This window comes from Hipposideros armiger, unplaced genomic scaffold (assembly GCF_001890085.2).
Source record: "Hipposideros armiger isolate ML-2016 unplaced genomic scaffold, ASM189008v1 scaffold_486, whole genome shotgun sequence".
NCBI lineage: Eukaryota > Metazoa > Chordata > Mammalia > Chiroptera > Hipposideridae > Hipposideros > Hipposideros armiger.
The window spans coordinates 465,323-482,994 of record NW_017731836.1 but is presented as its reverse complement, the minus strand read 5'-3'; the positions used below and the strand labels follow the sequence as shown (position 1 = coordinate 482,994).

The 17,672-nt window shown below is 44.5% G+C and overlaps 1 protein-coding gene across 2 annotated transcripts in view; it reads left to right on the top strand.

Moving 5' to 3' along the window:
- The window catches only part of GALNT15 (polypeptide N-acetylgalactosaminyltransferase 15), a 50,242-nt gene extending 32,800 nt beyond the window's left edge, over window positions 1–17,442 (top strand). For both annotated transcript variants that reach the window (XM_019667169.1, XM_019667170.1), the window contains 7 exons: window positions 933–1,100; window positions 3,480–3,597; window positions 5,118–5,312; window positions 7,720–7,851; window positions 8,209–8,313; window positions 12,816–12,959; window positions 15,508–17,442. In XM_019667169.1, the coding sequence (XP_019522714.1) occupies window positions 933–1,100; window positions 3,480–3,597; window positions 5,118–5,312; window positions 7,720–7,851; window positions 8,209–8,313; window positions 12,816–12,959; window positions 15,508–15,654 (1,009 nt within the window). In that variant the 3' untranslated portion in view covers window positions 15,655–17,442. The remainder of the gene's footprint in view (window positions 1–932; window positions 1,101–3,479; window positions 3,598–5,117; window positions 5,313–7,719; window positions 7,852–8,208; window positions 8,314–12,815; window positions 12,960–15,507) is intronic.
- The last annotated feature ends 230 nt before the right edge of the window (window positions 17,443–17,672 follow it).

Below are 17,672 nucleotides of genomic sequence, written 5' to 3'. Positions count from 1 at the left end.
GAGAGAGAGAGAGAGAAAGGGAGAGAGAATATAATTGCCAACAGCTTTAGTAAATGAATAAATAAACCTAAATTCAGGACTTTGGTTTGCTGGTAGACATATACAGATACGCTAACACCACCAAGGACACTTACAGAGGTTGGCAGTCCTGATCTCTCAGGTTTTATAATGCAGGGAGGAATAAGAACCAGTAGAGCAGGGGCTCGTGGGCCCTCTGAAACTGTGTGCAATATTTTGTATATGTTTGTATGAGTATTTTTCAAAGACACAAAGGAGGTCAAGAGCCACAGTCTTAGAGCATTACACCTGAGAAAGACCTTTGGGGTAAATAGTTCAACCTCCTGTTTTACAAATGAGGAAACCAAGGCCCAGAGAGTCCAACAGCTATCTTAAGATCATTCAATTCATCAGCTGTAGAGTTGAGCCACGGACCCATTCTCTTGTTTCTCAGTGCTGTCGACAGAGTTTTTAAAGAAAGAAAGGGGGCGGGCATTCTCTTTCATGAAATGGGCCCCTGATTTCTTACGGGAAAATCATATTTTTTAGAAGGGTGCTTGCTGACCAATAGAAATATAACATGAGCCACATGTGTAATTTAAGCACATCTAGTAGTCACATTATAAAATACAAAGAAATGAAATTAATTTTAATATATTTTACTAAACCCAATATACCCAAAATATTATCATTTTAACATATAGCCAAGATAAAAAATTAGTGAGACTTTTACATTTTTCAGATTAAATTTTCTAAATTTAGTGTGTATTTCTCACTTATACCACATCTGAAATTCAAACAGACCTTGTTGTGGGTGTGCAATAGTCACATGTGGCTAGAAGCTGCCCCATAGGGCAGTGCATGTGTAGATTATATTTCTATTCCCAGCAAGTGGATGGTTTGCATCCCTTATTTGATTCTACAATTCTTCCCAGGAGCCGGGTGTTGTCTCCAGTCATAGATGTGATTGACTGGAAGACTTTCCAGTATTACCCGTCCAAGGACATGCAGCGTGGGGTGTTGGACTGGAAGCTGGATTTCCACTGGGAGCCTCTGCCGGAGAGTGAAAGGAAGGCCCTTGTGTCCCCCATCAGCCCCATCAGGTGAGGCCCCAGCACGGAACCTGCTTGTCCTTTGCTTTCTCTGATGAACTCGGCAGCCAGGCTGCCTGACAGCTAATCCTGGCTCCATGAGTTTCCTAGCACATTACTTAATCTGTGCCTCAGTTTCCTCATTAGTAAATTGGGGATAATAATAGTACTTAGCTTACAGGGTTGTTGTGAAGATTGACTGAGTTAATATGTGAAAAGCATTTAAAGAGTGCCAGGCACTCAGCTATGTGTTATTATTGTCATTTGTTAATACTAATGGATTCCTGCGAAGCTCTTCCAGATATCTTCCATGGACACCCCAGTGTGGGATAGTGACAGAACCCCAGCTGGGATCTCCATCCAGTTCTATCACACCTGGCCTCAGGTCCCTTCTTAGTACAAAGGCAGCATTCAGCCAGGTGAACGCTAAGACACCATAAGTCTCAAAATAGATCCAAGTTTATGGGATGCCTCTCACATTGTTGGTTTTTGGACAATTATTCTGTGTAAGTTAATGCTCTAGATATCTTTTGCTGCATGAACAAACCACCCAAACTTAGTGCTGTGAAACAACAGCCATTTTATTAAGCTCATGGACTCTGTGGGTCATGAATCCTGGTAAGGAGCATTGGGGTTGGTTGTCTCTGTTTCATGGTGTCTGGGGCCTCAGCAGGATGATATTTACTAGACTAGACTGGCTGGAAATGACTCAACAGCGGGGGCTGGGATCCCTGAACACTGTTCACACGTCTGAAGGTTGATGCTGTCCGACAGCAGGAACGTCTTCATTTGTTCTCTCGAAGCGGTTGCTGCATCTGGGCTAGCTGAGGCTTGCTACACCATGACACTGGGTTCCTAAAGCAAGTATCTCAAGAAAGCCAGGTAAAGCAAGCCACCCTTTTTTTAAAAAAACAATTTACTGAGGTGAAATTCATATAGCATAAAATTAATCACGTAAAGGTGAACAATTCAGTAGCATTTAGTACAGTCACAATGTTGTGTAACCATCACCTCTTCCTGCCTCCCCAGAGTTGATTTTGAGCTCTGGGCTTCTGTGGGGTTGCACTAATGGAGAGGGAGGGCCCCACCTGGGATTCAAGCTGTCCTGCAATTGTATTCACCACGATGCACCTTCACGGTCATGGCCTCTGGCAGACGGGTTGGTACACCTGGCCCCCAGAAGCCTGCACCCTCCACGCGCTGTCTGCCAAAGTCCCACATCCTCTCCTGACCCCCATGCCATGGCCCATTCTGCTCTGCTGACAGCCCTGGGTTCTCCATGGAGCTGCACCTCACCTTCTGCCTGGTGCCCCATGGTGCTGCCTGGACCCTGTCTCCTGGGGCAGATGATGGTGAGGGGTTCCTGGGCTCTCAGGGCAGCCATATGGGAGGCAGGCAAAGTACCCTCTGCTCTCAGGTACCCAAACAATAAACACTGGGCCCTCCGGGAATTAACCCTGAGCTTACAAATAGTAAGTGGCAGAATTGGAAATTGTATTAAGTAATAATATACAATACTGGTTTTAAGTATTCTGGTATGCTTAGTGTTTTTAATAACCTAAAGGTCAGTAGTTTTGTTAATGTAATACTATTTTCTTGGTAATTAAAAAATCTGAGCTCGAGTCATTTACATCTTGAGACATTCCCGGAGTTTAGCTGCTTTAATATTCACTCCATTAGAAAAATATATTCCTGAATGGATACTTGTTCAAAAGCCTTGTGGTGACATCTTTTCTGGTTTGAAGCCATCAGAGGGCGATCACTGTCATCTTAATTCCCCTTTTCAGGAGTTCTAGTTTCCTGTGTTTAAGCCAGTATTTAAATGCTAAATCCACTTAAATAAACCATTTTTTATTTCCCCCACGGCAGGTGGGGACCCATCTACTACCACAGACCCTGGTGGATTCATCTTAGAACTGGGGAGGGGTGGATGGTCATTAAGCAAACAGAAGAGGGTGCGATCAGGGGTGAGGGAAGAAAGCACAGAGCTGACCGTTGCCCTTTGTCCAGGCCTGGTGCTACTTGCCTTAGGGTGTCTTATTTTAACCCCGGCCTTCTTCCCAAAGGTCTCTCCAGAGGGACTCAGCCAGAGGGTAGGAGAGCCTCAGGCGCGGCCCCGTGGCCCTCCCTATAGGAGCAGTACCCGAGAATAGGGTATAAACGGCCCAGTCCACCATAGCTTTCTTTTCATAAAATACTGGGATTTCCGACATGGTTGTTTTGATCCAGTCTTGCCATTGAAAAGATTGAAGTCTATCTGAGCCCAGAGTCCACTTCCTCAGCCACTGGAGCCCCAGCCCCTTCTCTCCATTCCCCCTCCCCTCCCCCAGGAAGCCCCCCTGGTGTGCTCTGGGTTCTGAACTGCAGTCTGTCCCTGTCTTCTCTCTTTAGGAGCCCTGTGGTGCCTGGTGGGGTCGTAGCTATGGACAGAAATTACTTCCAAAACACTGGAGCTTATGACCCTCTCATGTCACTGCGGGGTGGCGAAAACCTAGAACTGTCTCTCAAGGTATGCCCTGGGCCGAGGGGGGACCCAGGTGGGCTCTCTGGAGCGGTGTGTGTGGTCACAGCTTGGAGGCAATCATTAGAAATGCCACTGGTCAGGGATAAGGCTGTGGGAAAACTATAAAGTCATTAAATGTGATGTGTCAAACCTCTTGTTTTATCCCCCTTCCCATCTCTTTTGTACCCTACCTTGATTTGACTTCCAGCCTCCCTCGTGAACTTGACAATCAAAGCTGCCCACAAGAAAAGGCATATTATCAGTCATCTATACCTTAGTGCAGACATTCCCCTACATTCTCCGTTCACAGCACCCTTAGTATCCCAGTAATTTTTCAGAGTGCCCACAGGCCAACACAAATCCCAAGCAGCTTTCTATATTAAACTGTGTATGGTTTGGTCCAAACAACTTACCAGGTATTTGTTCTAACAACTTAGTACCTGCTGGGCACTCACTGCACCTCTTCTCACACACCTTGGAGTCAGGCTGGACACCATCACCCTCATTTCCTGTGCAATGTCAATGTCAGCATGATACTTGCTTTTTATCACAACAACCTTCAAAAACCCAACCCAGTCAAGATATACCACCATCAAAAGTGAAGCGATTTCATGTCGAAACCATGAATTACCTCGAGCTCAAAGTTTGCAGAACATCCAACAGATGTCACTATGTTTTTCTCAAACAGTTAAAATATCCCACGTGGCCCTTTGCATTCGCTGGTGTGCCCCGGGGCACCTTGGCACATGGTCTGGGAACCCCAGCTTTGGTGTGCTTCAGTTTATATGCTGCCTCTGCTGGGAATGTCTTCATTTTCATCTTTATCCCCAAGTGGGTAATGTAAGGCTTCCTGTCAAATGAACTTCAGGCATTTGGAAGTAGGCAGAAGAGTTGGTAGAGAGCAGGGAGAACCCTCCTGAAGTAGGAAAGACTTTTTTAAAAAAAGCTTGCTTCGATCTCCACCTAAATAGCTTCTGGTACCTTTGCATCAGGATACTTCACAAGTTTTTAGAAATTATGGACCGCTAGGGAAAACGTTTCCCCTGAGGAAGCAGCCTTTGGAGAAGAGTGGTGCTAACTTACATGGCCACATCTGTGCTAAATCTGTGCAAGTACTTCAAGGTCAAGTGGTTGCATGGGTGTGGCCCCCTCACCCCACCAGTTCCATCCCAGGACAAATGCCACCATTCTTCTCACTTTGTCACTCCCTCATCCAGAACTCCCAGATCTGGAAACTCTGCTGGACCCTGAGAAATATATATATATATATATATATATATATATATATATATATATATATATATATATATATATATATATAAAATTGTGTATATATACTATATATACACCATTTTTATATATACCATATATATCATATCTATACATACATATAGATATGATATATATACCATTTTGTGCTTATGATTTCCTGTGCATTTTTGCCAGCCCCTCACAAGCCCCTTACTTCCTCTTCCCACGTTCTTGGAGTGGAATGCAGAGTTGTGTATTTTCTCCTTCTGTGGCAGGCCTGGCTCTGCGGTGGCTCTGTCGAAATCCTTCCCTGCTCTCGGGTGGGGCACATCTACCAAAATCAGGATGCCCACTCCCCCCTTGACCAGGAGGCGATCCTGCAGAACAAGGTTCGCATCTCTGAGACCTGGCTGGGCTCATTCAAAGAAACCTTCTACAAGCACAGCCCAGAAGCCTTCTCCTTGAGCAAGGTAAGAGGAGCCCAGCAGGGGATTCTGTGCCCATGACAGGGCCACCAGCTGGAAGCTGGGCCAGGGAGTGTCTCTCCCTCCTTCCTGGAAGGGAGAATAGAAGCTCCTGGCTTATGCTTCCCTTGAGCTGCTCCCCTCAAGCGGCTCCTCTACCTGGTGGGGCTGTCCTCTGTGTCTCCCAGCATTTCCATGGGGTATCTTGGCCTGGAACCCCTTCATGTCTGTGGGATGACATCTTTGGGATGCAATCTTCATCATGGGACCAGAGGAGAGATGGGACAGGGAGTAACTGATGAAACAGGTCTCAGAGGGCCTTTTTATCCTGGGCAAAGTGCTCAAGGCCATGAAATTATCTAGGATACAAAACAAATATAAATATAATAATAAAAAAAGAGGACCCAAAACAAGCCCAGAAAAATTTTAAACATATATTTAAAAACCAATGTATTTTCAGTTGCTCAGCTGTCACTCAGCTCAGTTCTTACAAAGTGACACATAAATGTGATTTCATGTAGGACACGGGTTCACATTAATGTTTGCTGTGCTGGGCATGGGGGCTCCAAAGGTAAGATTTCTAGGACCTACAAGTGTCCTGGAAAAGTTCCCACAAGCCCCTTACCAGCCCACACTGCTGGGTATGGTCCATTCCCTGATCCACAAATGTCTCCATCTGTTCATTTGATGACTTTTGCAAGGAGAATGGCACCTCTTACTGGTAAGTGAGAAGACATTTTTTTTCTGACTTTTTTTTTTCTTTTGAACATTCTATTAATTCATATTTTGGAAATGTTCTATTGCTTATATTGACATCAAGTTTTCAATAACATCACTGCCTTCCTGAAGGTGTTTGATAGCATGCATTTACTACAAATTTAAATAACTAAATATTAATTTTGCTCTAACAATTTCTACCCTCCCACCTCCCTTCCTTCTCCACCCCAAAACCCTCACATGAATTTTAAGATACAGAAATCCTAGGCACCCAATGACAAGGCCAGGATTTCAGTGCTGGATGAGCTGACATTCGCTTGTTTTGTCCTCTCTCAGGCACGGTTGTATGGAAGGAAAGTTCCTTGTCAGTACACCCCTTCATTTGAGGTCAAACAAGGGCTAGGTAGATTTGCCAGTTTGCCTCATCACCAAGAGAGGTGACAGTGAAGGAACTCACATAAAGGAATTTTTTTGTATTAGTAGCAAAATCCAGCCCTGGAGAAGAGCTGGGGAGGACTCAAATGAGCAGTAAGAGTGTCATGAAACCATCAAGATATTCCTGACTTAAAGTAATTGTTCTCAAACTTTCTGTGGATAAGACTCTGCAGGAGAAATGGTTAAATGCAGATTCAATGGGGCTTGCCCCAACCTACTGAATCACAAGCTCTGGGGAAAGGCCCAGGAATCCACATTTTCAACAAATTCCTTGGGCATTTCTGAACTAGGTGCTCAGGAGATCACACTTTGAGCAGCATGTAGAAAGCATTTCATTATGGTAAACCAGATCTTACTTTTCCCAGCATGTCTGTCTGAGGATGAAGAGGGGGTAAAAGCACAATCAAACCAAACTGACTTTACACAGCCAATTAGACATGTGTCTAATTGCTAGGCTAGAGGCCATCAAATTGGAACCCTGACATGGACTTCCTGTTCTAGCTCCCTCTCTTTTTTTTTATTTTTGTTTTTTATCCTTCCAACACCTCCTTAGCACCTCACTCTTCCCTAACTATATCCAGGATTTAGTACTAAACTGGGTAAGGTTCTTTGTATCTTATCAATACAGTCAAAAATATTAATTTATACTAAAGTGTTAAGGACTTACCTTGATATCCATCCCAGGACAATTGTATTATAAAGGAAACTCTTAAGGAAAGGGGATACTGTAGCCCAAAGAAATGATTTTTTCATGGAGGAAATTGGGTTCCTAGAAGGGAAGAAAGGAAAATTTGCCTTGTCCCCACCCCCACCCCACGATTTCCCAGCTTACTTCAACTCAGTTGCCTTTGGGTCAGTTCCTGCCTCCATGAGGCCCATCATGGTGCTGCACTACACAACCTAGGTGCAAAGCCCCATCATTTTTGCCAGCTTCCACACAGAGAATCATAAAAGCATAGCTATCACAGTCTTTGTAGACTGAAGACATGAGGGCTTGTGGGAAGGGAGTGACATCACCTACCACGTTGCTGGTTCCACTGCTCTCTCTAGGGAAGACCCATCCTGTTCTGTCCCTTCCAAACCCTCTTCCCCCAACACATGACCCTTTCCCCTCTCTACAGCCCTGGGAAACTGTGGTCTCGGTTCCCTCATTCTGCCCCAATCCTTCAGTTTCAGCCATTTCTATTCTTCCCCACCACATGAATTCTGATGTGCAACAAGCTTCTTCCATCTCATTGCCTGTGTCTTTCTCCTCCTCCAGGCTGAGAAGCTGGACTGCACAGAACGCCTGCAGCTGCAAAGGAGACTGGGTTGTCGGACGTTCCACTGGTTTCTGGCCAACATCTACCCTGAGTTATACCCATCTGAACACAAGCCCAGGTTCTCTGGAAAGGCAAGGCATGACCCAGGGAAGATGAGGAAGAAGGGGGGGTGGCAGCTTCCCAAGACAGGAACTGGATGATCTGATGGTCTTCCGTGATCTTAGCCAACAAGTCCCAAACTCAGCGGGGCCTCAGAGGCTTCCATGCCTGCCCTGAGGGAGGTGATTGGGTTGCCCTCACCAGGACAGGTGCTGCCTGGCCTCCTTCAGGGGACCTGTCCCTTAGGATCAGGGGCTTCAGCTTGACCTTACTCATTTTCATGGCCTGAACATGGTACCTCCAGAGAGTGAAGGAGAGGAATGGCTCCTGACAGAGGGTGTCTTTATGTGGAGGGCGGGGTTCACTTCTGTATGGATGTCCACTTTCAGCTCCACAACACTGGACTTGGCTTCTGTGCAGACTGCCAGGCAGAAGGGGACATCCTGGGCTGTGCCATGACGCTGGCTCCTTGCAGTGACAGCCGGCAACAACAGGTGTGTGGTCAGAGTTCTCACGGTAATGGCCAGGGAAGATCTACACGGGGTGTTTCCTGGGATGTTCCTCACTTCCCTTTGGGGAATCTACTTTTAGTGGTCCCACGTCCTTTGATGGCCCGAAGTCTCCCACTGTGATGACCCATCACACCCCTGCCCACCCTGACCCAACTGCAAGCACAGACGTGGGCCATCGGCAGAGAATATCAGCGTCTGAGCTCGAGGGAAATGGAGAAGCTGTTTAGCCAATGCTTTTATCTAACAGATGAAACTGAGACTCGAGAGTAGCCAGCCCAGGGGCAGCAAACTCAGATGTCTCCAGCATTTAGGCAGGTAAAGGAAATGAGCACCGTGAGCTGAGTGGAGGCTGTTGTGACTGAGGAGCACATGGCCCATCTGAATGGACAGCTGTACCCACCCCAGCTTCAATAAACGCATTTTGTTTTGTAGGAAAGTGGGCCTAGTATTATGAGATCATCCAAAATTTTAAAAGACACTCTAAATCCAGAGCGTATGCAAATCTCCCTATTAAAATTAAAAACTATAATCAGAGGTCCAAGAAAACCTGTACGCAGGCAAATTTCCACCAGCACACCTTTTATGAAATATCAGAATCAGCTCGAGATCATTAGCCAACTAGAACCTGAGGTGGGGAAAGTGGGTCACCCGAGTGGAGGCTGTAGGGTCAGAATCACTGAGGCAGCAAGGGAGCCCCAAGAATAGTCCCCATGTGCAGTGTGCCTCAAACCCATGACTGTGACTTGTACTCTTAAGTCTCAAGTCCTCAGACACTGAGTCCTGCCCAGAGTGGATGAGTCATGTCTTTCGAGTATTTTCTGGGGATCTATGGAAGCTGGCACTTTATCCCAGAGGGGGATCTTTAGGGCACCACAGGAGCCTGGTGTCTGTTGGCGAGGGGAGGGGCGTGTCTATGTGTGGGTGTCTATGAGATGCGGAGGGCAGGCTGGACCTAGAGCAGATAGTCCTCATGGCCTCAGGAGACCAGGTGCTCCATTTGCCAGAGGAGGCCTTGCTTACACACAGATGGAGCCATTGGCTCTGGGTTTCAGAGCACTGGCCTTATTCAGAGCATTTCCCATGCACAGAGCTACTTGGCTTGTGAAATTCCTTCCACAGGGACGAGGCTTCCAATCCACAGTCGGAAGGAAGCACAGAGTACAAACGCCGCTGGGGAGAGGATGGAAGCAGCACATAAGCTCCCCTGAGATGCCAAGGCTGGTGGGAGCCTCTTCCCAGGATGGAGGCTCTGATGACTTGTGTGGGGAGGGACCAAGGGACAGCACTGAAGACTAAGTCCACAGGGTTCCCAGAGGCCCCATTCTGCAGTGTGACTGGAGCCCTCAGTACCCGGGAAGGGTGGGGCTGCCCTGGTGACAACAAAAGCTTATGGCCCAAAAGGCAGCCAAAGAGAAATGCTGAGGATGAGTGGAGGCACGCTGCCCAAGGGGAGAAGCCCCTCCTTGAGCAATGGTCCTGCTCGTGGGTATACATAGCACAGCACGGGACAGACTATTTGAAATCAACATTGAGAAATCCAGGTGGTGTCTGTTAAAATCTAGGCCTAGGAAAGAAGTCAATCTAGTGACTTGTCCATTCCCTGGTTGTGGTTCTTAATCTTAAGCAAGGTATCACCTTTGTAGGTTATATCTTGCGGTTGCCCTGTGGAGGGCAGAATCAACCTCTGACCCCAAATTTGGTTCATATGTTGAGACTGATGACTTTACACATGCAACAAGAGGGAATGAAAGGTCTTGTTGTTATTCACATCATGAGGCTTGATGGGGGGTGAGCAGGGAAGACTCCCAAGCAGGTCTGCAACTGGCTTGAGGTAGCAAGAAGGGGTGACTGACTTTGGCTCTTATGTGGTTAGGGGTGGTCCAGGGCAAGGGTTCCCAGGCTCAGGCTGAAGCTTACCTGGTTTGAACTTCCCACTGACAATGAAGAACGGATCACCAGGCTTATGAGCTCGCCCACAGTGGGGCAAGATGGAAAGGAGAGGGGTTGGGGCTCGGAAACTCAGAGGTCAAACATCAGACATGTTTCTTACAGGTTACATGTTTCTTTTAAGAAGTTGAACTCTAAGGGCTCTGTCCCAAGAAAAATGCACTAAGCACATCTGCACAAAATTTTAACAATTTCAAGGGTTTAGGGAGTCCTTGAAGTCCCCTAGCGTCCATGGGGCTCTAGGATCGCCGGCTTATTATTCCCAAAAGCTAAAGGAAAGAGTCAAAGGTAGAACCATGTCTCTTCCTGCAGCCCTTCAGCTGTTGGTAGACTTTATCTCAAGTGTCTGAGGAGAAAAGAAGAAAGTAACTGGGTCAGGAGAAGGGTCAGATGCAGCAGGGTTATTCCAGCATCCATGCAGGCCTCTTGGACATCAGGAAGATATTACATCTTAAAGAATTTTTTTTCATTTTTTTCTTTCTTTTTTTTTTAACGTTAATTGGGGTGACAATTGTTAGTCAAGTTACACAGGCAAAATTTGCATCATGGAATAACTGCCCAAGATGGCAAGTAGCTTCCATGATGCTGGCTGAGGGCTGGTGGATCCAACTCTTTTCGCAACTTGGAGGATAACTTGGAAAGTCTAGCCTGTCTCCCAATCTCTCTCTTTTCAGCCTACAACAGGGGCCTTTGAGTTAAACTATCATATTCCAAAGGCCTCTACTAAAAACAAAGAACAAAATACAAGTTCCTGGAGATATTGATTAAAAGTGTCAGATGAAGCCCTAAAAGCCTGGGGGTAACAGCCAGAACATCTCTTGGAAGGTCTGGAGCCCAGCCCTACAGGCAGGACCAGCTGAGGCTGGAGTCGGCCATGCAGGTCTGGGGTCCTGAGCGAGGGTGATGCTCAGGACTCATTTGGCGTCTTCGGCTTTGCCCTTCACTAATCATCCAGAACACAGTGATAAGCATTCACCCCTGGTACAGGGGAGGAGGACATGGATGGAAAGTGAGGAAGCCATGTGATGTGGCAGGAACAGCTCACCGCTTTCTAACTGCACGATATCAAGCAGGCTTCCTGACGTCTCTGAATCTTGATTTCTTCACCTGCAACTGGGGATAACGCAGCTCTCCTCATGCAGACAGAATGTTAGCCATTTGGGGTTTTTTAAATTTTTGGTGAGGAGGTGGAGATTGGCAAGGACTTCTGGGTCCAGCAAAACTATGAACTACAAACTCATATGCTGAAAGCCTTCTAAAAAGATCTAGATAAGCTAGTTAGAAAAAAACATAAGAGACACCCTCTTCTATGCTAAGTAACTGAGTTCATAACAAAGAGAAATGTCCGGGGGGCTAAAAATCAAGAGGCAACGGAAAATAGAGCCATTGGGCATGGGCCAAGCTGCCCCATGTAGGTTCAGGGGACGTTACTGTCAACCTCAGAAATCCAGAGCTGTTGGTTCAATGCAGAGTAAGTGACAAGAGCTTTCCTTCAGCCCATGAGAGATACTGTGTGAAGCCAATATTGACCTTCAAAGAGAAACTGTGAAAAGATTGGCTGGAAAAAACCACCCACAGCCACAGGAAGGTGGCAAGGAAGCTTGTCTGTCTCTACAGAGTCTTTGAGAAGGAGACAATTAACTCTCCCCCGAACTTTTAACCACAAGCTTGCCTCTTATATGGCTTTAGGATTCAAATTTATACAAACAATGTGGTCTGGGAATCCACAAGCAGGACCGGCTATCTGGTTTGTGGGGCCCAGTGCAAAGTGAAAACATGAGGCCTCTAATTCAGCATTTATTAAGAATTTCAAGACAGTAGAGCATTAAATCAAGTATGTTAAGCCAATAACATGAAACCATTCTATGCATGAGGCCCCCTGTGATGGTACGGGTCACATGCCCATGCAGCTGACCCTGTCTCCAAGCCACGAAATTAACATAGAAATTAGTTCAGGCTGTACTTGGCAGGAACAAATGGAAAATGGTTTTGTCAGGACATGCCCTCCAACCTGGCCGCACAGGCTTCCCACTGTTTAGGGCCATCTGCAAAGGTAAGCAGAACCCAACACACCAAAACACCGGAGGAAAGAATAGCCCTGAGCCAGAGTCAAGCAGATACAACAAACAGCGGGAACATTTGTTGCAAGGCCAGGTCAGATCTCTCCAGGAAGCGATCAACTTGGGCTTCAGAGGAGTTCCTCATGTGCCCTTCCAGCAGTACACAAAGCTCACAGCATTCTCTATGGCCTCACAGATGACGCAGTAAATCGAGTGATGGAGGAACACACCAGAATGTATAAATATGAATGTGAGAGCAGCTATTATAGAATGTGGAGATGTCAGAGGCCAGGGCTAGTCTAGCAGCATGTTTGTGGACTTGGCTATGAGATACATAGTCTCCAGACACCCGCCCCCCCCCCAAAAAATCTAAAAATTACCCATTAGACTTCAGCTCTATTGAGAGCTCTGCTGCTCTCATCTACAGCATTGGAGAATATCTCCTAGCTGTGCTAACAACCGTACCCTCTCTCCCAGCACCTGGAGCACACCGGCAGGAAGGACATTCGCTTTGGCAGCCCACAGCACCTGTGCTTTGACGTCAGGCGAGAGCAGGTGATTCTTCAGAACTGCACCGAAGAAGGTCCTGCCATCCATCAGCAGCACTGGGACTTCCAGGAGGTAAGTAATCCATTCAGAAAGGGCTCAGTGGTGCCGGTAGTCAGTGCTGTGTCCCAAGCTCTCCCAAGAGGTCAAGTATTACTCCTCAGACCTGTGCCTCTGTTGTTTTACTTAGTGGCTTGGCACAAAGGCCTCAGGGGTAGGTAAAGCCAGCTTTGCAGCAGTGTTGGGCCACCAGCATCTTTACATGTACTAAATTGCCGTGTTTCTGTATAGCTCTGACCTTGATCATGGTAGACAGTGGAGACCGCTCCTTTTTTAAGTTTATTAGTTCAGGTCAGAAGTAGGGCCATGGAGCATGTTACAGAAAGAGTCAACCACCTCAGTGGTGTGGTTTTAGGAGCAATAGAAAGGCTCTCCCATCTTCCACCAACATAGATATAAAAATGGGTATCACTTTCTTCCTTTTCAAATTTTACTGTGGATATGTCATCATTTTAGTAAGATTTTTATGCCTGTTATCACAGAGAAGAGAAGCTCTAGATCCTTTCCAGAGGTTATGTATCAGCAAAGAGTAGAATGTAAGTACTTAGGGAGAGTGAGTGGGCCCCCCATACAAGATTGGGAGAGAAAGGTGACAGTATCAATAATGTATCCATATGCAGTTTTTTTCTCCACCTCAAAACCTTTCTGAAATGAGTTAGGGTATAAATATAAAACAAACAAACAAGCACATCTTTCTAATTTATTTTCTTCAACTTCTGCGTTGGAATAAAGAAGAAAAAATAAGTAGCACTCTGTGCATTTGTACTCAAAGCAGGCTGTGAAAGAAGAAAATAAATCATATGATGGAAAACTTATGCTGAACACACAATAAGCAGTTGAGAACAAAGCTTGTGGGGCTTTGGTGACAAGTAAACCCAGGACTTAGGGGGCCCACATGTACTTAAAGGAATATTAGAAACCAAGTTAAGGTTCTTTATGAATGATCATAAAGTATTACCCTAAGCAAGTCCTGTGGATAAGATACATTTTAGAAACAGAATTTGAAAATAATAACTAAAATATTAGTGAGTAAAATACATCTAACATCTTTCAGGCATTAAAAAATAAGACTTTGGAGAAGTATTATTCAGCCATAAAAAGGAAGGACATGCTGTTCACAGATGCACTATTCACAATAGCCGACAGGTGGAAGCAACCCAAGTGTACAAGGATGGATGAACGGATAAACAAAATGTAGTATATACATACACTGGAATAGTATTCAGCCTTAAAAAGAAAGGACATCCTGCCACATGCTGCAATGTGCATGAACTAGAGGACATTATGCTAAGTGAAATAAGCCAGTCACTAAAAGACATGATTCTACTTATATGAGGTATCTAGAGTAGTCAAACTCATAGAAATAGAAAGCAGTATGGTAGTTACCAGGAGCTAAGGGGAGGGGAGATTTGTTTAATGGGTATAGAATTTCAGTTTTGAAAGATGACAAAGTTCTGAAGATCTGTTTCACAACAGTGTGAATATACTTAACCCTACTAAACTTTACACTTAAAAATGGTTAATATGGTAAGTTTTATGTTATATATTTTACCACAATAAAAAAAGAAAGAAAAAAAGAAATGAGGTATTGTTTTATGCTACAACATGGATGAACCTTGAAAATATGATGCAAAGTGACAGAAGCCAGTTACAAAAGGCCAAATATTATATGATTCCATTTACATGAAATGTCTAGAATAGTCAAATGTACAAGTTCAGAAGGTAGTTTAGTGATTTCCCGTGGCTGGAGGAGGGAGGAATCAAAGTGAATGCTAATGAATAATGGGTTTCTTTTCATAGTGATGAAAATGTTCTGGAATTAGATAGTGGTGATGGTTGCATATACTCCATTAATATACTAAAAACCACAAAGTTGTGTACTTTATTTAAAAGAGTGAACATTATGATGTGTGAGTTAGACGTCAAAAATAAATAAATAATAAGCAAATAACTGGATAAATGGACATTATCAGCATTATTGGTTAAGGGTGTTTAACTTTCATAAAGACATTGACTTTTTTTCCTGAAAAGGACATGACCAGTTTCAACATTAAATCTGGAAGATTTTGTATAGTCTTCAAACATGGCTGATTTAGGCCTTCAGTGTTTCCTTCAAGCCTTACTTTGTTTGTACTGCCACCTGATGGCAGGAGTGCTAAATTGCAGGAATAACAGAGGGCAGAGATTAAATTAATCTTTCTGAAAGCAGAAATTTACAAGTCAAGGATAACAATGAACGTCACCAGTACAGTATAAAGACTGAACGTGATTTTTATACTGGCATTCTACTAACCAGAACTCTCTGAGAAATGGCATTTTTATCCAACAACAATCAAGACCAGTGAATTAATGACCCCAAGGCTCTGAATGATGTCTAAATTTTAGAGCTACCTAAATTGTATTCTATAGTAACCAAAATACTACAGTTCCTTACCAGGCCAGTTCACATCACCTCCATTATTCTCTTAATGACTTGCACACATCTTAGAAACTTCCTTCTTCGCTGAACGACTATGGGGGACTGACTGGTTGTATATTTTTTCCTTTTCTTCTTGCTTTGCAGAATGGGATGATTGTTCACGTTCTTTCTGGGAAATGCATGGAAGCTGTTATGCAAGAAAACAATAAAGATTTGTGCTTGCGCCAGTGCGATGGAAAAGCCAGCCAGCTTTGGCGATTTGACAATGTCGACACTGTGGATGAACGATGAATGCCAGTGTAAGGAGGAAAAGAGAAGTTTGGCCATCACAGTTCAGCCCCAAGGGCACTAAAAGAGCATGTATATTTCATAAAGCAGGTCCTGTTATATTGTTGCTCCTGGTGATAGTAGAGAAAAAGCTCCATGAATGAATATAGAAAGTCTTTCCTTCTCACACCTATTTCATTGACTACTGGCTGTTTCAGAAAAAGAAAAAAAACAATGGATTCATTGCCTCGTTGTCTTCATCACTGGTAGACAATCATTACATAGTACAGAAGACTCTTCATTTTTTTCCCATTGAGCATGTAATAATTGCTTTTATTTCTGGCCAAGGATAGAGGCCTGGACATTCTCTGGCAGCAAATTCAGGATATGTATATCCATTGATCGATTTATTTCCAGTGGCCTTACATTGGATTGTCTGCATAGCCAACCATGAAAATTGATGTGTGACGAGGGCATAATGGCATTCCCCAAAACTTTGGATTAGCTTCTTAGGACAAATTTCATGTTCATTGGTTGAACCATAGCTCCAAAAAAAGGAAGGGAAGCTTCTCCGTTGCTAGAATATTAATGGCGAGAAGACGGAAGAGAGTTTTGGACCAACTCTCCAGCTCAGCCTAGCAGCTGAATTGTCAGTAATCCTGGGATAGGATGTTTTCACGTTAATGAGAATTTCCTCAGAACTTTCTACCTCCTTTCTCCCTGCCCTAGCCCTTCCCTAGCTTGGCTAACCACAACCAGATTCTCACGCAATGTATTTATCGTTAGTCGTTGGTGTTGCAGCTCAGATTGAGCATTCCCATGAACAGAAGTGTGTACAGCGGAGAGGCTCTCCTGGTGCCCTGTTACAGGCTTTGTATTGACAGAAACAGCAACCTTTGCAAAGAGGCAAACCCCCCTGAGGGGACATGCCAGCCTCTGAGCCAAAATTCTTATGAAAGGAACCAGAGTTGGGCGTTAATGTTCATGAGGGCTGACAGGGCCATCTCTGAGCCTATAGGGACTGTCTGGCACTCCCAAGTGTGCCCCCAGGTTGAACGTTCACACCTGTGGAATGAACACACCTCCACAGAGCAGAGCCAATGCTATCAAGAGCCAACTGGCTTCCCTTGCTGTGGCCTGGCCTAGTCTTTCTGACCATTTTGCCGAGTGGGGTTGGTTCTGCCATTCTGAAGACACTATTCATACCCATTTCTCCTCCAGATGAAGTTCACTCTTCACATATTCAGCTTAGAAACCTCCACTCAAAGATGCTGATCTCCTTTGGGCTGTCTCAGAACTCAGTATGTTTCCAACAAGAAAAACTAGGCAGGACATGAGCGTCTCCAAACAATGCCTATCATATTTACGTGTTCCTTCTCCACTTACTTATGTCAATGACTCACTGCGTTTCTCCTTCCTCAGAATACACGTCAGGCCTGTGCTTGTAGTCACTAGTCACCTGTGGCTATCTAAATGTAAATGCATTAAAGTTTAAAAAAATTTAAACTCAGTTCTTTAGTTGTACTGGTCACATTTCAAGTGTTCAATAGGCACATGTGGCTCAGAGCTACTGTATTGAAGAGCACAGGTATAGAACATTTCATCATTGGAAACAGTTCTATTGGATAGCACTGATCTAGATAGAGTCATCTTCTCATTGAGAGAAGAAAAATGCAGTCATCTTCTTCCTTCAGACTTGTCTATATGTAAAACAATTTCCCTTAATATCCTCAGGTGGAGATAGAGCTAAAAAGTCTCAGATGGCAACCTTGTAAAGGGTATTAATGGTTGAAAAATAAAAATTAAACAAGACTTCTATTTTTTTAAATGAACTTTATTATTGGCATTGTGGGCATTTGAAGTTGCTGGAATAAATTAATATAATTAAATAAAAAGCTGAATTCAATTGTATAAGTTGTGTTTGACAGTAATTAACAAAAGGGCCCAGATGGCTTATTACTTAATTGGTTGAACAAAGGAAGAACGTGGTGTTTCTTGCTTCTTTAACCATCCCCATGATTTATTACTTTGTTACAGAAATG